We start from the raw sequence: 18345 nt of genomic DNA, 5'->3' as shown, positions 1-18345 counted from the left end.
ATAGATAGATAGATAGATAGATAGATAGATAGATAGATAGATAGAGTGTGTGTGTACTTGATGAGAGTAAGAGTGAGGTCCTGCCAGTTACAGAAGAGGCATCAGTCGAGTTTTGTAGTAAAAAAAAAAAAAAAGTTAAATGTGGCAGGATTTTATCCTTGAGAGAAAAAAGAAAAAAACAGACTGGAAAGATGTCTGAGTATAAGGCTGTAGCACAGAAACTTCTCCATCAAGATTTCTCTTTCAGCTGGGCAGAGGTGGCACATGCCTTTAACCCCAGCACCCAGGAGGCAGAGCCAGGTGCATCTCTGTGAGTTTGAGGCCAGCCTGGACTACCAAGTGAGTTCCAGGAAAGGTGCATAGCTACACAGAGATACTCTGTCTCGAAAAAAACAAAAAAAAATCTCTTTTTGTCTCTCTTTTAATTTCTATCTATGAAAAATAGGAAAGTAGGAAATTATATATATATATAGAGAGAGAGAGTAAAGTAGAATAGGAATGAAGGAAAATGGCATTAAGACAACTTAGAATATGTTAAGCTACAAAACAGAGAAACTAGGTCTTTAATTTTCTAGCTTTGGGGCTATGAACACAAACTCAGGAAAAAAAATCTATCCTCTTTGAAAGAAAATCATGAAAAAGCAATGAAATGAATGAAGGAAAGAGTCCAAGACCTGAAAAGGAAAATAGAAAAAATGAAGAAGACACAAACAGAGGGAATGCTGGAAATAGAAAATCTGAGTAAACGATCGGGAACTTCAGATGCAAGTATAACCAACAGAATGTAAGAGATGGAAGAGAGGATATCTGGCGTTAAAGATACAGTAGAAGAAATAGATCCATCAGTCAAAGAAAACAGTAAAGCCAACAAAGTCATGAACCAAGATGTCAATGAAATGTGGGACACGAAATGACCAAACCTACAAATTATAGGGATAGAAGGAGAAGAATACCCACTCAACGGCACAGAAAATATATTCAACAAGATTATAGAAGAAAACCTTCCCAACTTAAAGAAGGACATGCCTATGAAGATACAAGAAGCCTATAGAACACCAAATAGACCCCCCCAAAAAGTCCCCTTGCCACATAATAATTAAACAAACAAATGTATGGAATAAAGAATATTAAGAGCAGCAAAGGAAAAAGGCCAAGTGACTTATAAAGGCAAACCCATCAAACTAACACCCGATTTATCAATGGAGACTTTGAAAGCCAGAAGGACCTGAACAGATGTAATGCAGACACTAAGAGACCATGGAAGCCAGCCCAGATTAATATACCCAGAAAAATTTCAATCATCATGGATGGAATGAACAAGACATTCCTAGACAAAGCCAGATTTACACAATACTTATCCACAAACCTAGTCCCACAGAAAACACTAGATGAAAATTCCAACCTAAGGAAGACAGATACACCCTGAAAAACACAGGCAATAGATAAAGCCAAAGTAGTAAACCCCAAAGAAGAGACTTACACACACACTACCATCAAAAAATAACAGGGATGAATAATCACTGGTCATTAATATCCCTTCATATCAATGGACTTAATTCACCTATTAATAGACATAGGCTTACAGAATGGATAGGAAAGCAGCACCCATCTTTCTGCTGAATACAAGAAACACATCTCAAATTCAAAGATAGACACTACCTAAGAATAAAAGGCTGGGAAAAGACTTTCCAATCAAATGGTCTTAAGAAACAAGCAGGTGTAGCTATCCTGATATCCAGGAAAACAGAATTCAAAATAAAATCAATCAAAAGAGATCAAGAAGGGCATTACATACTCATCACAGGAAAGATCGACCAAGATGAAGTTTCAATTCTGAACATATAAGCCCCAAATACAAGGGCACCCACATATGTAAAAGAAACATTACTAAAGCTTAAACCACATATAAAACTCCACACATTAATAGTGGGAGATCTCAACACCCCACTTTCACCACTGGACAGATCTCCCAAATCAAAACTTAACAGAGAAATAAAGGACTTAACTGATATCATGACCCAAATGGACCTAATAGATATCTACAGAACATTTCATCCTAACAAAAAGAATATACCTTATTCTCAGCGTCCCATGGAACCTTCTCTAAAATCAACCAAATACTTGGCCACAAAACAAATCTCAACAGATACAGAACAATTGGAATAACCTCCCGTGTTCTATCAGACCACCATGGTTTAAAGTTAGATTTCAACAACAACAAAAACTACAGAAAACCTACAATCTCATGGAAACTGAATAATGCTCAACTGAATCACCAATGGGTTCAGGAAGAAATAAAGAAAGAAATAAAGACTTCTGAGAGATCAATTAAAATGAAGACATGACATACCCAAAATTATGTGACACTATGAAAGCAGTGGTAAGAGGGAAATTCATAGCACTAAATGTCCACATAAAGAAGTTGGAGAAATCTCACAGTAGTGACATAACAGCACACCCGAAATATCTAGAACAAGAAGAAGCTAAGTCTCCCAGGAAGAATAGATACCAGGAAATTATTAAATCAATAAAACTCCAATTCTGGGGAAGCCAATGCCTCTACTGGACTCTGCATGCATTACATGCAGGTGGTACACAGACACACATGCAGGCATAACATTGATGGACTTTAACAAACCATGTAATATTCTTTGAAAAATAAATTAATCCTAAGACTAGGGGGAAGCGAGAGGAATCTTGGTCTCTTTGCATTTCCTGGATTGCTAGGCCTATTTCCTAAGCAGGTGTGATCATCCCTTAGCTACAGTGAGGGTCTGGGTGGTTCTACAGAATATGGTGGAGCAAAGCAATGTGACATGACCTCATTTCAATTAGTGCTCCTGAAGAAGTCATTCACAGAGTATGGAATAATATTCTCAGGTTTCTGAATTGTTCAACCTGTCTGCTTTCAGATGTGCTCACAATTAAGAGCACTTTGTGGGTGCACCTCCCTTATCTATTTGCTACCGCGAGAGTCCCTAGGCCATATCTTTCTTATTTTATTATTATAAAATTTATTTTACTTTCATATATGCATATGCTTATGTACATACTGTGGAAGAGCATTCTGAGGCCAGGGGATTTTGTGGAATCCCCTAGAGCTGGAGTCACAGAAGGTTGGTTGTGAATCCACCTAACATAAATCCTAGAAACTGAACTCAGGTTCACTGGAAGAGCAACAAGTGCACTTAACCACTGAGCCATCTCCCCAGGCCTCCTTTTTCATTTTCTTGGTCTGTAAATGGGAAAATTCTACTGCAAAAGTATGAACGTTATAAGACATGAGGGAGTCGTGTCTATCCCTCTACAATGTAGGATCTGGGGATTGTCTCAGCATGTCAGCCTTAGCAGCAAGTGCCTTACCCACTGAGTCATCTCTTTGGCCCACCCTGGTTGTGCTATCACTTAGAGGATCATCCTATCACAGTTGAGAGCAGTAGTCTTCAAAACATAATGGCCAATTGTGATTAACTTGGAGTAGGGAACATTCTGGCATTTCCCAATCTTTTTAACATTTCCTTATCAACAAGAGCTTCCTGCTGTCTCCCTCTGTCCTCTCTCTGTACTCTGCAAGCACAAACTCTGAGGCCCCTCTCAAGCTCTTATCTTAAGAAATTACAACTATTTTCTGAGTTCCCCTTCTCTGACCCACCATCAACTCACGGTCACCTCACCTTTGTGTGAGGACACAGGGCTGCAGTGTTAGGCCAGATTCCCACAATCTTAATTAGGCCACATCTCCTGCAGCCCACTCTAGGACAGGGTGTAGCAGCTGTCTGTGCTGTGACCTGACTACTCTCAGTTTACAACACCTGGCTCCTCCATGCTCCTTGTCACTTACACTACACTGAACTATGTCACATGGTATGAAATTCCCCATCACTGCTAAAAGGTTATAAAAGATCAGACATGTCCTTGGTTCTGGGGATCAATAGAGGGTGTTCAGAAGAGGCTCCTCAACTTCCCTCCATGATCACTCACAGGGTAGCTATTTCTCATTCTCTCTCTCTCTCTAATGCTCTCTTATTTTCATTCTTAATTTAAAGATTTTAAAAGTACTTCTTTTAGAATTTTTCCACATGAATATTTTATTTACATTACATACTTTCCACCCAACTGTCTCCCACCCTACCTCCTCCTAGGATTTGACTCCTTCTCAACTTCATGGATATTTCTTTAATTATGATTATTACTACATATATTTGTGTATAAATCAATAAGTATATAAATGCAATCTGTTAGGTCCATTTAGTGATATCCATGTGCATATGTGATTGTGGTTGACCATGTGGGATTAGATCACTTATCTGAATCTCTGGAGAACACTGACTCTCCCTCTCTCCAAACTCATTAATTATCTGGAACTCTTTAAGTAGGAGTGGAATCTCTTGAGATTTTCCCATGTATCCTGCTATGTCAATTGGCGTTGTCATTTTTCAGGTCTATTTATGCAGCCATATCATTGAATTTTCTTCTGTGTACCTTCCCCACAATATATAGAAGACACAATGTCACAGTAGACATCCTTGCATTCTGCCTCTTTCAGTATTTCCAATCCTTTTCTGAGGTGTGCCCTTGAACATCAAATGAGGGGGTTGTGTTATAGATAGATCAGGTTGGACTGGAAACCCCATATTGTGTCTCTTAGTTAGGGTTTTTTGCTGTGAAGAGACATGGAGGCCATGGCAACTCTTACTAAGGAAAACATTTAATCAGGGCTGGCTTACATTTTCAGAGTTTTAGTACATTATTTCTTAACAAAAACATATACAGGCAGGCTTGGAACTGGAGAAGGAGCTGAGATTTCCACATCTTGATCCTCATGCAGCAGAAGGAGACTGCACACAAAGTGACATGACTATGTGAAGCTTCAAAACCTGCCCCCACAATGACAAACTTCCTCCAACGAGTAGACAAATACCCAAACAAGGCCACACCTCCTAGAAGTGCAACTCCCTAAGGGCCAAGCATCCAATGCATGAGTCTCAGGGAACATTCCTTACATACCACCTGTGGTGATATATTTGGTGGCCTAATAATAATTACCCAGAGATCAAAGAAGCAAACAATTCCCAGCCACCACCTCTTACATCACCAACTACTCAGCTTGAAAGAGCCTCACCAATAGACCTCTAGCCGAATGAGCTTCCTCAGCCAAAAAGGCTTCAGCCAAAAAGAGCCTTTAGCTGAAAGGGACACTTCTGTCAAAAAAAGCCTTTAGTTCCTGTCTCCTCACACTTTATATACCTTACTCCGCACAGCCCAGCCATCACTTCCTGGGATTAATGGTGAGTGTGCTTCCCAGCACTGGGATTAAAGGTGTGTGCTATCACTGCCTGGCTCAGTTTTCTCTCCTAGACTGAGTCAACCTCGTGTAGTTCAGGGCGGCTTTGAACTCACAAAGATCCAGGTGAATCTCTGCCTCCTGAGCACAAGGATTAAAGGTGTGTGCTACCACTGCCTGGCATTTATATTTAATCTAGTGGCTTGTTCTGTTCTCTGATCTTCAAATAAATTTTATTAGGGTACAACCACCAAGCATTGTTCACTGCATTTGAATTCAATTTGGATTTCTTTGGTGACCTCTATGCAAACAACAAAACAAAACAAAAAACACCCTTCAATGGGCTAGAGTGACATTTGTACATTTGTCTGTGGAAATAAGGATGTGTATTTAGCATGAACCTAGGAATTAAACTGGTTTAGGAAAGTGGCCATTATAGGTTCTCCACTAGGATGCATAAAATTAGTATCCATGTACAGCTGATTGCATTCCAATACCAGCTGTGATTTCTCTTCTTTTGTGCATTCTGGAGTCCATTTAGACAGCCTCTGGTTACCTGCAAGAGAAAACAGACACTCTCACACATTTAGGAATATCTTTCCATGCTGGCCATTCTTACCATTTGTAGGGAGCTCAACTGGGTAGGACAATTAATTGTTTTCTTCTGTTATCACCTTGCATGGAATCTTTAAGTACAATAAGGTCTAGTCCCCAGAGAGGAGGGTTCTGCATCAGATACAGCTAGATTCTGCTGTATTCATGGAGCATTTCCTTATCCAGTCAACATCAGAGGCTTCCTTTGGCAGCAGATGGGAAGAGAACAGATGCAGACACCCACAACAAACACCATGTGTGTAGGGTAAAAGGAAGTACTATAAGGTGTACTCCTCAGAGAAGAGATTTCTTCCTCAGATCCAGCTAGATTCTGCTGTATTTGTCTATCATTTCCTCATCCAGTCATCATCAGAGAAGCTTCCTTTGGCAGCAGATGGGAAGAGAATAGATGTAGACACCCACAACAGATACCATGTGTTTAGGGGGAAAGGTCAGCCAAAGAACACACTCTGATGCTGAAACCTGAGCCAAAAAGTTATAACAGGCCAGTGAAAGAAAAAAGAGTCAAAGAAATACACCCTGACACTGACCAACTCAGTATGAAAACCAACTAATTCCAGAGCATAAAAACCACACCATCCTGGAGCACAAAAACCTGACCAATCTCTGAGCAAAAATTCCACTCAGTTTCTAAGGTTATCCAAGCTCAAGGATTCCAATCCAATCAACTCCTACCCTGAAAATCTTCACCCTGAAAAAAAATGCTGCCCCTAAAAAACTGTACCTATTCAGAGTGAAGCTGCCTTTTCCCACCATAGCAGAGACAGCTACACTCCTGGATTCCTCCCTACCAATAAATCTCTTGAATGAAGTTAGGGTGAAAACCTTCTTTCATCTGAGTGGAGCTGGGCAGAGAAGTAACAGCTTTAGCCTGAGCAGGAGCAGAACTGCTACATTTCTGCAGGGGGGCTCCCTTAGCAAAGCAGAGCAGAAGTGTAATGGCTCTTGGTGGAACAGGAACAGAATTGCTACATCTCTACAGGGAAACTCCCCTAGCAGTGTAGAGCAAAGCAGAGCAGGCTTGTAAAGGCTCTGCTGGAGATGAGTAGAACTGCAACATTCCTGCAGGGATACTGTGCCCCACTGGAACAGAGCTGCAGGTATTGCCTGGCTTCCTACCAGGATACCTTACCCTTCCAAGCTGTAGGTATTATCTGGTTTCTGACAGCCAGGAGACATTTCCGTTCAGAACTGCAGGTATCACCTGGCTTCCAACAGCCAACATACATTCCCCTTCACAGCTGTAACACTTACAGGTATTACTTTGATTCAAGTGGCCGGATAACTTCCCCTTCAGATCTGTAACACTTACAGGTATTGCCTGCCTTCTAATGGCTGGGATACATTTCCATCCAGAGCTGTAACACTTACAATGTGGACAGTCTAAATTAGAATGTCTCCATCAAATAAATCTATATCCTTAGAGCTCCAGGAATCCCTCAGAAGAGGAGGCAGAACCAGAATAAGAGCCAGAGAACATGGAGCACCCCAGGAGGACAAGGCACTACTAATTAACTAATCAAGGCACAAATGAAGTGATAGAGACCAAATCAGCATGCCCAGGGCTACACGAATCAGAAGCAAGTTCTCTGCATGTGTATTATAGCTATTACCTTAGTATTTTATAAGACTATTATGTCTGTTCTTGGGACTCTTTTGCTCCTGTTGGGTAGCAGGGTCCAACAACAATATGTTAGTTTTTGCCTCAACTTAATAATTTTTTTTTCATATTTTGTTATTATCTCTTGAGGCATAATCTTCTCTAAGGAGAAAAAGAAAAGTAGTGGAGCCTCCATAGTAGGGGATATGGAGAGGAACTGGGATGTGTTGAGAGAGTGGGAACTATAAACAGTATACATTGTGTGAAAAAAGAGTATAGTCAATAAAAGGGAGAAAGTTCATTCTTTTTAATTATTAAGAAATTTTCTGTTCATTTTACATACTCCACACAGGTACCCTTCTCCTCCCTCCTCCTGCCTCGCCCCAACCTTCCCCCCAACTACCCCTATTTCTACCTTCTCCAAGGCAAGGAATCTAATGTGGACTCAGCAGAGCCTGGTACATTCAGATGAGGCAGTTCCAAGGCCCTCCCCTTGACTCAAGACTGTGGATGGTGTTCCACCACAGGCACTGGGCTCTCTATGAGTAAACTGGAGTTGGTGAGGCAATGGAGAGTAGGTAATGGAGGAAGAGAACATAAGGGGATGGGATGATTGAGCTGGAACAGGGACAGATAAGAGAGCAAGGAAAGATTCAATGATAGAGGTATACATCAAGGAAACAGAGTGCTAGAGAATTTCCCAGGAATCTACAAGCATGACCCCGCCTTAGACTACTATAAATAGTGCAGATGGTGCCTAAACTGCCCTGCTCAGGTTATCAAGATGGGTGAATACCCTACTTTTCATCACCTAGCCTCCAACCAGTAACTGATGGCAGCAGACACAGAGATCCACAGCCAAGCATCAGCCAGAGCTCTGGGAGTCCATTTGAAGAGAGAGAGAAAGGATTATATGAGCAAGGGGAGTCAAGATCACAATGGGGAAATGTACAGAGACAACCAAACCAAATTAGTGGTAACTCATGAACTGTGGGCCAATACCTCTTGAGCCTCCATGGGACTGGACTAGGCCCTCTGCATAGGTGAGAGAGTTGCTTAGCTTGAACTGCTTAAGGGGCCCCTGGTAGTGGGATTAGGATCTGTCCCTGCTGTGTGAGGGGGCTTTCTGGAGGCCAGTGCTTATGGTGGGACACCTTACAAAAAGGTCATTCTTCAAAGTGATTAATGGCATTGACAACATTTTATCAGATTAACTTTGTTTTTAAAAGACTAACATTAACACTAGAAATAAAATTTGAGGCATCGCTGTCCATTTTTCATATTACTAAACTTTTCCTGATTACCCAATATTGATGGGGGTAACTGTAGACTGACTTACATGAAACAGACATATGTCCAGAGATTCAGCATCTACAGAGGTGGAAGCATGGAGAAACACAAAACTGATTCCATTTCTAAGTCATAAAGCTGAATCAATAAAGACCTTTGACAAATTTGAAGAATTGGTAATGATGAAAATGACAGGGGTAGAGGTTAGGCCCAAGAAGCAGGGGCGCATGTGGAACACCACAGCCAACTCAGTACTCAGTGGGGACACTGACCACTTTCCCTTGAATAAGAGGGTCAACACAAAAATGCTGTGGGGGCCACTTTTCTTCAGCATTCTCCTAAAAGTCCTAGAGAGAGCAATTAGGCAACACAAATAAATCAAATGTGGCCAGTTAATTGGCTGTAAAGTAGATCTCCAGATGATATGAACTTATTTTTGTAAAATCATAAAGATTCTACATATGTTTCTGGAACTGGTGAATGAACACACCCACCTGAGCTCTACTTCAGTAAACTAATATCTCCACAAACAATTAGATGTCCTGTTTTGTCACATGCATAGAGAAGCTGAGTAACAAGGAAGACTCAAGTGGGACCCATGTATCTCTCTGGGAAAAAAAAAGAAATAGAAAAGATATTGTAGATGGATGAGGGTTATGTGGGCATGAGAAGAGGAGGAAACAGTTGGGGGAAGGTGAGATAGGAGGAGAGAGGACGTGCAGTAATGACTGGACTAGAGGGACATTTTGTGAGCAATGTGGAAACCTACCAGAGTGTAAAATCCCTTGAACCTACAAGATTGACCCTAGTAAAGACTCCTGGGAGTGAGGGATAGAAGCCTGAACTAGCTATCTTCTATAACCACTTTTAGCAGTGGTATTGGGACACCAATCCAGACAGAAAACATTTGATCTACAATCTGTCCTTCATGAAATATGTACTGGTGTAATAGTGGAAAAGAATATGTGGGAGTGGGCAACCAATGATTGGCCCAAATTAATTCCAATGCCTTGAGAGGGAGACCAGATCTGACTCTGACTGGATGGCCAAGAATCAGAGGCTGGACAGTCCAAAAATTCAGAATAGACTCAAACATGACTAGAAAAACATTTCAATGAAATGATTACTAATAATATTCTGTTATACTAGTAGATCAGTGTCCAGCCTAAGAGTCATCCAAGAGGCATCATCCAGCAACTGATGGGAACAGATGCAGAGACACACCACCAAACACTTGGCTGCATCACAAGAACCTTAGAGAATAGGGGAATGGTGGATTGTAGTTACCAGAGGGAACAGGGACACAATGAAAACATCAAAGACAGAAATAATTAAGCAGGGCTTAGAGAGGAGCAAATGACTGAAGAGATAATCACAGACCCTGTGTGGGCTTTTCCTTGGGCCTCTGCATGTACGTTATGGTAATATAGATGGGTATAGTGGTAGTGAGTGACATCTCTGACTTTTTTGCCTGCCATTTGGACCATTCCTTTCACAGCTCTGATATGAGGGATTGTGTCAACTCTAATATAAATTGCCATGCCACGTTCTATAGATATCCCTGTAGGCCTGATCATTATTTGAAGGAAAACAGAAGAGGAATTGATCTCAGGGACAGAGGAAGTGGGATTTAGGGAGGAGTGGGGGAGGGGAAACTGTGGTCAGGATGTAATATATGAGAGGAAAATAAAAAAGGAAAGAAACACATATCATCAGGAAAAACACTCGTGCACAAGCTCCCACTGTGAATGCCACTCCCAGGATAAAAACAGTATGATCTGCCCTTACAAGAAGGATTTTACACCTGTGCATTAAACAAAATGTGGATCAAAGCTTTTTAGAAACCAGCTATGTCCACTGAAACAGGGCAGACCCTTCTCCTGTCATTCTTCCTCACTTCACAAAGATGGCTGGTGCTCAGGCAGCATTGGGCCTAGGTGAATCAGTTAAACAGGGAATGTATTTGAGCCTATGAGAGGATGTTTTTCTCTAAGCAAACAGTGCACTATTTTCATAGAAGACTCAGAGCATCCAAAACTTTGAGGGATCCTGAAATTAGTTCTCAGGAATTCTGAAGGATCACTATATACTTGAACCACAACCTAAGAACTTTGAATTTTTGTTTACCATATTGATGTCTTTATTTTCCTTTTAAGACAACCTCACTTTAAATCTTGGCCATCTTTGTACACAGGTGTATCCCAAGGTTGTAAGCATGAGTCACCATGCTGGCTGTACCTGATTAGACATTGATCAGTTTCAGCACATAACTTTTCTCCATTACGTACCCCATTGATAAGAAATTACTAACTCTACCATAAGATGAGAGGACAGGACACTACTCATCATGGCCAGAAGACTGGGGGGCTGGTCTTCGAACTGAATCGGTTGGAAACCTGACACTTATATTCTCCAGCATTCTCTCTTGTGGCAGAATCTATTCTGAGTCCACACTTTGTCGGGGACAGAGTCATACTCTCCGTGAGCTTCAAATTCTGGTTATTGAAGATCCAACGGATAGAGATATCAGTGTCACGTGAAATGCAGGAGAAGGTCACAGATCTCTGCCCTGCGATTACAGTGTCAGTGATTCGTACAAAGGGCTGTGTCACAGACTCTGTGAAGAAAGAGTGGAGGGTACTTAATGACAGGAGTCCAGGGAGCTCAACCAGGCTGACTTTAGTTCAGACTTTATAAAGCTTCCAAGGGGAGAATTAGGAGTCATTACTCTAGACAGATCTTGTGTTGTAGATCTGCTGCCTAAGGAATGTGTGACCCTGATTCAGGCACTGTTTTCTGCATCTTAGTTTCCCTATAATAGCACACACAGAGCATGATCATTGCTATGTACTTAAATAAGCTTAGTTATGAGCAATGGTCTGACCATGGGATGGGGAGCTGCTCATATCAGCAGCATCTGCTACTATTAACCTGCAGAAGAGAATGTCCAAGGCTGGACCCCTGAGGAGAAGGCAGAATCTGGAGTATCTGCCTCCTCTGATTCTTCCCTCAGTGCCTTGACCTTCCTGTGAAGTCTCATAAGCCCATCAGAACAATAGGCTAATGGCCCAGACACCTGTCCACTGAGTCTCAGGAGAAGGAGAAGCTCAGGTGACCTACCTAACTGCAGCTGTCATGGCAGTACACAGCTGGTTCTACACTCTATGGGATAGTCCCATGACTGGAGTGTCAGTAAGCTTTACTCCCTGTCAACTCTCACAAGAAATATAAACAAACATATAAAAAGCTCCCCAGTGTCACCTTGTGTCCAGCTATGGGCAAAGTTTTGGAGTCAGGGTTTCCTGTTTCTCTCTGTGAGAATCCCTTTGGCTTCCTCAGCCAGGGACTGCCTGACATGCACAGATTCTTTATGGGGACGTGTGCTGGTGAGAGCACTACGTGTTTAGGCTGCAGCTGCTATCCTAGTGCTGATTTTACCCAGTACAGATCCTCTGTTCTGCAGGAAATGAGAGGTGAGGGGTTGTGATCTATTACAATTTGTCTACCCAATGTGTGTCCTGCAGTAGTGGCCTGTACCCCAGTGCAAGCACACAATGCAGTGGGGGAGATAGCAGGCACAGGCCAATCTTGACAGTTTACTGTATGAAGTTGGATAAGCCACATCCAGTAGTTGGAGACCAAAGAGAGTCACTTACTCTTTACATGAAGTTCCACCTCTGCTTTTTTAAATTCAGAACCTTTTGTTGAAAACCCTAGTGTGTACTTTCCATTATCTTTCACAGTGACACCCCGGAGCAACAGGGATCCATTATTGTACAACATCCATCCTCTTTTTCTGTATGTAGGAGACCAAGAAACAGAATTCCTGCTTCTGTAGTATTGTACAATTCTAGGATCCAGGTCGATATACCAGTAAAAGGCTTTCACATATTCTGGAAGATTATGAACTTCGAAAAGAACGCTTTCCCCTTCAGCAGGATACCGAGGCACTGGTTGGATTATGAGTGGGGAGGCAGTGAGAGGATTACAGAACACAGAAAGAGAAGCTGGGAGGGAAAAGAGAAGAAAGCCATCACACTGGGATCATTGTGCTTGGTGAAAAGATAGTAAAAACATCCTGAGCAGATGGATTTGTCACTCAGCCTAGATTTGCAGGTCTATGTCGGTGTGTGTGTGTGTGTGTGTGTGTGTGTGTGTGTGTGTGTGTGTGTGTAGCCCACTTAATGAAGGGCAGAAACATGACTTTCAAACAGTGACCCTGAAAGTGTCATCTCCCTTGCTTGGTACTGTCCCCTTTGTTATCTACATGGCTGTTCCCTCACTGCCCTCAGTCAGACACTGAACACATTCATGCACACTGGGGTTTGAGATGATGCCTCCCCTGAACTCAAAAGGCCTGGAACTTTCATGTTTTAGTTTATTCTTCAGTTTCTTTTGAGGCAACACTCAACTCCTGATCCCACCTAATAGATGCACTTGCTGCTCTGTCAAGTATCCCTTAGGTTTGAGGCTGTGTGCGGGATGTGAGCAGTCTCATTTTCAAGGCAGGCTCAGGGCTTTAAAAGGCCTGGGTACTAAGCTGTCTGGTTTTATGACAACTTGACACAGGCTACAGTCATTCTGCAAAACATGGCCTTAGTTGAAAATGCCACCAGATTGGCCTATGGGCAAAACTACAGTAAATATTTTTTTAACTCAGGATTGATGCAAAAGAATCCAAAGCAATGTAGGCAGTTCATGCCCTGGGATAAGAATCCTAGATGATATAAGAGCTGATTGCGCAAGTATAGAGAGCAAATAAATAGGAAGGACTCTTCAGTGGCCTCTAGACCAGTTCCTGGATTTTATTTATGACACTCTCAATTTGGAGTTAATAAATACCCCCAGTTTGACATGGATGTCCTAAAAACATTGTTCCCTACCAGCTTTGTAAGAGGAAAGCATTAGAAAAATGCTCCCCTGGATCACTTTATTCCAGCTTTGGAAAAATGACAGGATTCATGCCTCCCTGGTCTAGCGCTCTAAGAGCCTGGGCTGACTCTGACATCTTAGGCTGAGTTACTTTCCATCAAGGTCTTCCCTGATGCAGGTAGAATCAGAAGATGGAAAATGATCTATGGACATTTGTCCTGTGCTAACTTCTCAAACCTCCTCATGGGGACACAGTGTAGAGGGGAGGGAGACACAGGCTAAGCATGACAGTCCCATGTGTCCTAGCCCTACCCAGCACTGGACAATCACAGAGAATCACTTACCATCCACCTGGACTTTCACAAGTATTTCTTCTGTTTCCAGAAATTTTCTCTGAATTTGTATAAGGTACAACTCTTCCTGAGTGACACTGCGAAGCAGCAGGGTTCCATCGCTATACCATGTCTCTCTGCCAGTGTATGCAGGGCCCAGCTGAGTTGTTTTTTTATCTACCATATATCGGCCAACCTCAACTCTCGTGAATGTATTCATCCATTTGTACCAGATAAAGCCTACCATATTCTCCGGCAGATTGCGAACACGTAGAAAAACATTCCCCCCATGAGGAACACTGGGTGGCACTGACTCAACAGTGGGTCTGGGAGAGGGGGTAAGGCGTCCACAGGTCCAAAGAATATCTAGAAGGGAAGAGAGAGATTGATCTAAATTGGGACCTTAGTATTTGACTGACATGGGTCTCCCATGACAGTGCATTTGCTGGTTCCAAAGGTGCAGGACTTGGACTACTAAAAAGCATCCTGCCATCAGGAGGTCAAAATGCAACCTTTGTGAAATGCTTCTCAGCTACCTGGAGCTGAGCCTGGAACAGAGTTCTGAAACCAAGGCATCTTTGTTCTCATATCTCTGTGAGGACCTCAAATTTTTTTCTACCATGCCCAAAGTTGATTCCATCAGGGTCTTTCTTAAGGACACATTCCTATGAGAACCCCAAGACTCTATACAGAGGCTGTTATCCTGGGCTGAGTTACCCACCATCCATTAACTTGTCTGTAAAGTGAAGTCAAATAAAGGACTGTGATCTATTGTCATTATTCTACACCATGTGTGTCCTACACTGAATAATACAACCCATCATAGGGATGCAATGCAGAGGGGAGGAAGGCACAGGACACTCTACTGTGTGTGTCCAAATGGAATGAACGCCACCCAGAGCCCAGAATTCACAAAGAATTACTTACTGTTCACGTAGAGGTATGTGCCTATTTGTGACACAGTATCTGTGCGTCTATTAAAAGCTCGTAGAGAATAGACTCCTGTGTCATTCTGGTTGACATTTTGGATGAGCAGGGATCCATTTCCATACACTGTCTCTCTACCACTGTGAAAACGCCCTGGCACACTTAAGTTATTGTTTGGTATATATACTATGATTGCATCATTCATGCTCGTTCCCCCTTTGATCCAGGCAAAGGATAGAAGATTCTTTGGCAGATTGCGGACAAGGAAAAGGACGCTGTCTCCATTGGCCACATAGGGTGGGACAACTTCCACACCAAAATGATCAGTGGTGGAAAGGTGCCAGCAGGTTAAAATGGAGGCTAGTAGGGAACAGAGAGAAAGCATCAATATTGAGTGGATATGATCATCACTCTGCTTAGGTATGTGGATAGTGGTGTGACTACACTTGGTAGACATGAGCAACATGACGTCCATTCCTTCAGAACCTCTGACTGTGTTATTAACTCTCTTGGAATCCTCTGCTCAGGTATCTGCCTATATGCCCCTCACTGGGGTGAGTAGCAATGCCTCTCTGAACTCCTGCCCTGGAGAGTCCTCACTTTCTGTTATTTTTCTCTCTTCCCATTGTGATTCCAGTCAACCCATGACTTCATCTTGCAGATGAGCTGACATCAGGTCTGCTAGAACAAGGACATTGTGAAGACAGGTATTAGTCCAGTTAAGTTTCCAGAAAAGATTCAAACAAGAAAGGATAAAGGAAAAGAGATGGAAAGAAAGAAGGAAGGAAGGGAGGGAGGAAGGAAGGAAGGAAGGAAGGAAGGGAAAAAAGAAGGAATGAAGTAAGTAAGTAAGTGAGGGAGGGAGGGAGGGAGGGAGGGAGGAAGGAAGGAAGGAAGGAAGGGAGGGAGGGAGGGAGGGAGGAAGGAAGGAAGGAAGGAATGTTTCCCAATGGGATTATCTACATAGTTCCCAAATTTTGATATACATAATGTATATGCATATTTCTCAAAGCAGGTATCTCAATGTGTGCATGTGAAAGTGTGTGCCACAAAACTGTGTGGAGGGAAATGTCTCAGACATATGTGGGTGTATTTCACATCACCTGTGTGGACTGAGGGGTCTCATTTCACCCATGTGCAGGTGCATGCCACAGCACCTGTGTGGAGGGCAGAGAAGAGACTACAGGAGTCTGTTCTCTCCATCTGCCCTGTGGGAGCTAAGTGTTAAATCAGGTTTTCATGTCTCCACACAATGAGCCATTTCAAAGACCCATTCCTTCTTGAATTCTATTTGGAGTCACCCAGTCACAGTTTGGGACATCAATCTTCAGAACATTGCAGCCAATGTACTGACTATGGACACGAAGAGTTTGAAGCTTTTCTCTTCTCCTCATCACCTCCTACTGCTGAGAATCTCAGGCTGCTGAGCCTCTGTTCCTCACTGTACCTTCTGCCCCGTGACTGCAAATAGAAACCTGAGTCTCCTCTCAGGCTCCTGTCCTCTTTAGGACACTCTAGACTGCCTCCTGTTTTCTTTCCACCCACACAGTCAGAGAGTGGATACACTTACCTGTGAACAGGAGCCCTTGCCAGGGGGTGCATCCCTTGCAGGGAAACATAGAGGACACCTCCATCTTTCTTCTCACTGTGCTGTCCTCCCTCTGAGGAGAAGAGATACAGCTCTAGCAAGGTGCTCAGGCTTTGCTGTCCTTGTTTCCTTTTAGATGCGTTTCCTCTCCAACTGCAGAACTTCCCAGAACCCAATGGACTGTTGGTGGTGGGATCTATGTCCAAGGCACTGCTCAATCACTTCCACTCTCAGTGCTGTCCCGCATCCCTCTCATCTTCCCTTTATGATTCTCCTCCAATAAACATATTGAGCAACAAGGCTGATAAGCATCCCCATGCCCTCAGAGAAAAAATGGCTCATCCCAGGGCTGAAACTTGTTGTGTCTTGCCTTGGGTGTGTCAGCACCAGATGGAGCCTCCATCCTGCCTACGTGTCTTTGTGACACAGACACCCAGCTGAACCCACAGTCTGCTCTGTGTCCTCAATGCTTTCAGAAAATGGTATTTTTTAATCCTAGGAGGAAAGTGACAGAGATGTCTCTGAAGGCTAGAAAGAGATCAGCTGAATGATAACTAGGGATGAAGATGAATCTTTTATCACTAATGTCACCAGCCAAAGTTCTGAACTAGAAGCAGTCCAGGAGCACTTTTGTGAGGAGTCCTCAGGAGAAGAGGTGACCAACTGTCTTTGAAAGGACTGAAGGCTCCATCTTATTATAAAGGGTTTCAAGTCTACATTCCCGCAATTTGTGTTGGCTGAGCCGTGTGTCTATGTCCTCCCTGATCTTCCTGAGTCACCTTTCACCTTTGCCTATGTGATTCCTTGGTGGTAATTCTGTCTTCCCCTATGAGAGATGCCAGGATAGAAGGGGTTGTTCATGTTTTCCATGCGGAAAGCTGTTTTCAGAAAGAGCAAGCAGCCAGTAGGTGTGAGAAGAGGCTAGTGGGAGCTCTGGGTTAGTAGGGACTGGGAAGAAAACAAGTCTGCTATACAAGTTCATGCCTTGCTCAGGGAAGCAATTTTCTGACAGTGAATTGGGCCCTGATATCACCTCTTGGAGAGCACTGGGAGAAATGCAATCTCATGTCTAGGGTTAAGCAAGGTCAACAAGTCAACTGTGATCTGCCCTGATACCTTCAACACAGGTGGGATTCAGGGTCTGTCATTCTGCTCACTGTAGTCTCCAGAATTACTAATACCAACTAGGGTAGGATAGGTCTAGGCAGGGTTCCAGATTTGTCCTAGGAAGCCCAGAACTTAAGTTGGAAGCAATGTTATCCAGAGGATGCGCATCTTCAGGAGAAGTATTGTGGTCAGAAAATGTCAAAGTAAAATCCTTGGACATTTCTCTTCAGACTAAAAAGAGAGGACACAGCTGGGCATGGTGGTCCTTGTATGTACTCACAGCTCTTGGGAGGTAGAGGCAGGCAGATCTCTATGAATTCAAAGCCAGCCTAGTCTACTAAGCAAGTTCCAGGACAAATAGAGCTATTAGACAGAGAAACTTAATCTTGAATAAAAGGAGAGGATATTAATGTAGAGGCTGCACATGAATATCCTGGCCCATCACTGGTATCTAAATCCTTCCTTCTCTTAAACCACAAGGTTCCTTCACAAGTCTGCTCTTGAGTACAGGGAACATTGATTTAAATGGATGCATCATCTGCTCTTCCTGGTACACTTATCTATGTTTCTTTCTCTCATTAGAATTTTTAAAAAATGAACTGGGCAAAATCAGCTTAGGGGAGAGTAAGGGTCCATTTCCTTCTGGGGCTGTGTCATAGTGTAGCACTGAAGGAAATCAAGGAGAAAACATGCTACTTGCTGGCTCATTCACTGGCTCACTACATGGCTC

General features: G+C 42.8%; 1 protein-coding gene across 7 annotated transcripts; it reads right to left on the bottom strand.

Moving 5' to 3' along the window:
- Window positions 1–4692: 4692 nt before the first annotated feature.
- Window positions 4693–16761, bottom strand: LOC143272976 (pregnancy-specific glycoprotein 22-like). 7 transcript variants are annotated; one of them, XR_013050718.1, is made up of 6 exons: window positions 16491–16760; window positions 14921–15280; window positions 14006–14359; window positions 12446–12796; window positions 11078–11406; window positions 5752–5840 (listed from the first exon to the last, which is right to left on the bottom strand). XR_013050718.1 is itself a non-coding variant. In XM_076570565.1 (6 exons), the coding sequence occupies exons 1-5, from the start codon at window positions 16552–16554 to the stop codon at window positions 11135–11137; spliced, it is 1401 nt and encodes a 466-aa protein (XP_076426680.1). In that variant the 5' UTR covers window positions 16555–16760; the 3' UTR covers window positions 5752–5840; window positions 11106–11134. The 7 variants fall into 7 exon arrangements, 6 of the variants coding, with proteins under 6 accessions (XP_076426744.1, XP_076426820.1, XP_076426680.1 ...); XM_076570565.1 differs by having other exon boundaries at window positions 11106–11406; XM_076570592.1 differs by having other exon boundaries at window positions 5758–5840; window positions 11101–11406.
- Between the last annotated feature and the right edge of the window lie 1584 nt (window positions 16762–18345).

This window comes from Peromyscus maniculatus, chromosome 1 (assembly GCF_049852395.1).
Source record: "Peromyscus maniculatus bairdii isolate BWxNUB_F1_BW_parent chromosome 1, HU_Pman_BW_mat_3.1, whole genome shotgun sequence".
NCBI classification, from domain to species: domain Eukaryota; kingdom Metazoa; phylum Chordata; class Mammalia; order Rodentia; family Cricetidae; genus Peromyscus; species Peromyscus maniculatus.
The sequence above is the reverse complement of the archived record's forward strand: the minus strand, read 5'-3'. Positions and strand labels throughout refer to the sequence as shown.

What these genes read in the sequence shown, in the direction of transcription:
- LOC143272976 (XM_076570565.1), bottom strand. Translation starts at nt 16,554, where the DNA reads ATGGAGGTGTCCTCTATGTTTCCCTGCAAGGGATGCACCCCCTGGCAA. An exon ending in GCAAGGGCTCCTGTTCACAG is followed by an intron (nt 15,281 to 16,490) that starts GTAAGTGTATCC and finishes GTTCCCTACTAG; the next exon opens with CCTCCATTTTAACCTGCTGG. An exon ending in TGTGAAAGTCCAGGTGGATG is followed by an intron (nt 12,797 to 14,005) that starts GTAAGTGATTCT and finishes TTTCCCTCCCAG; the next exon opens with CTTCTCTTTCTGTGTTCTGT.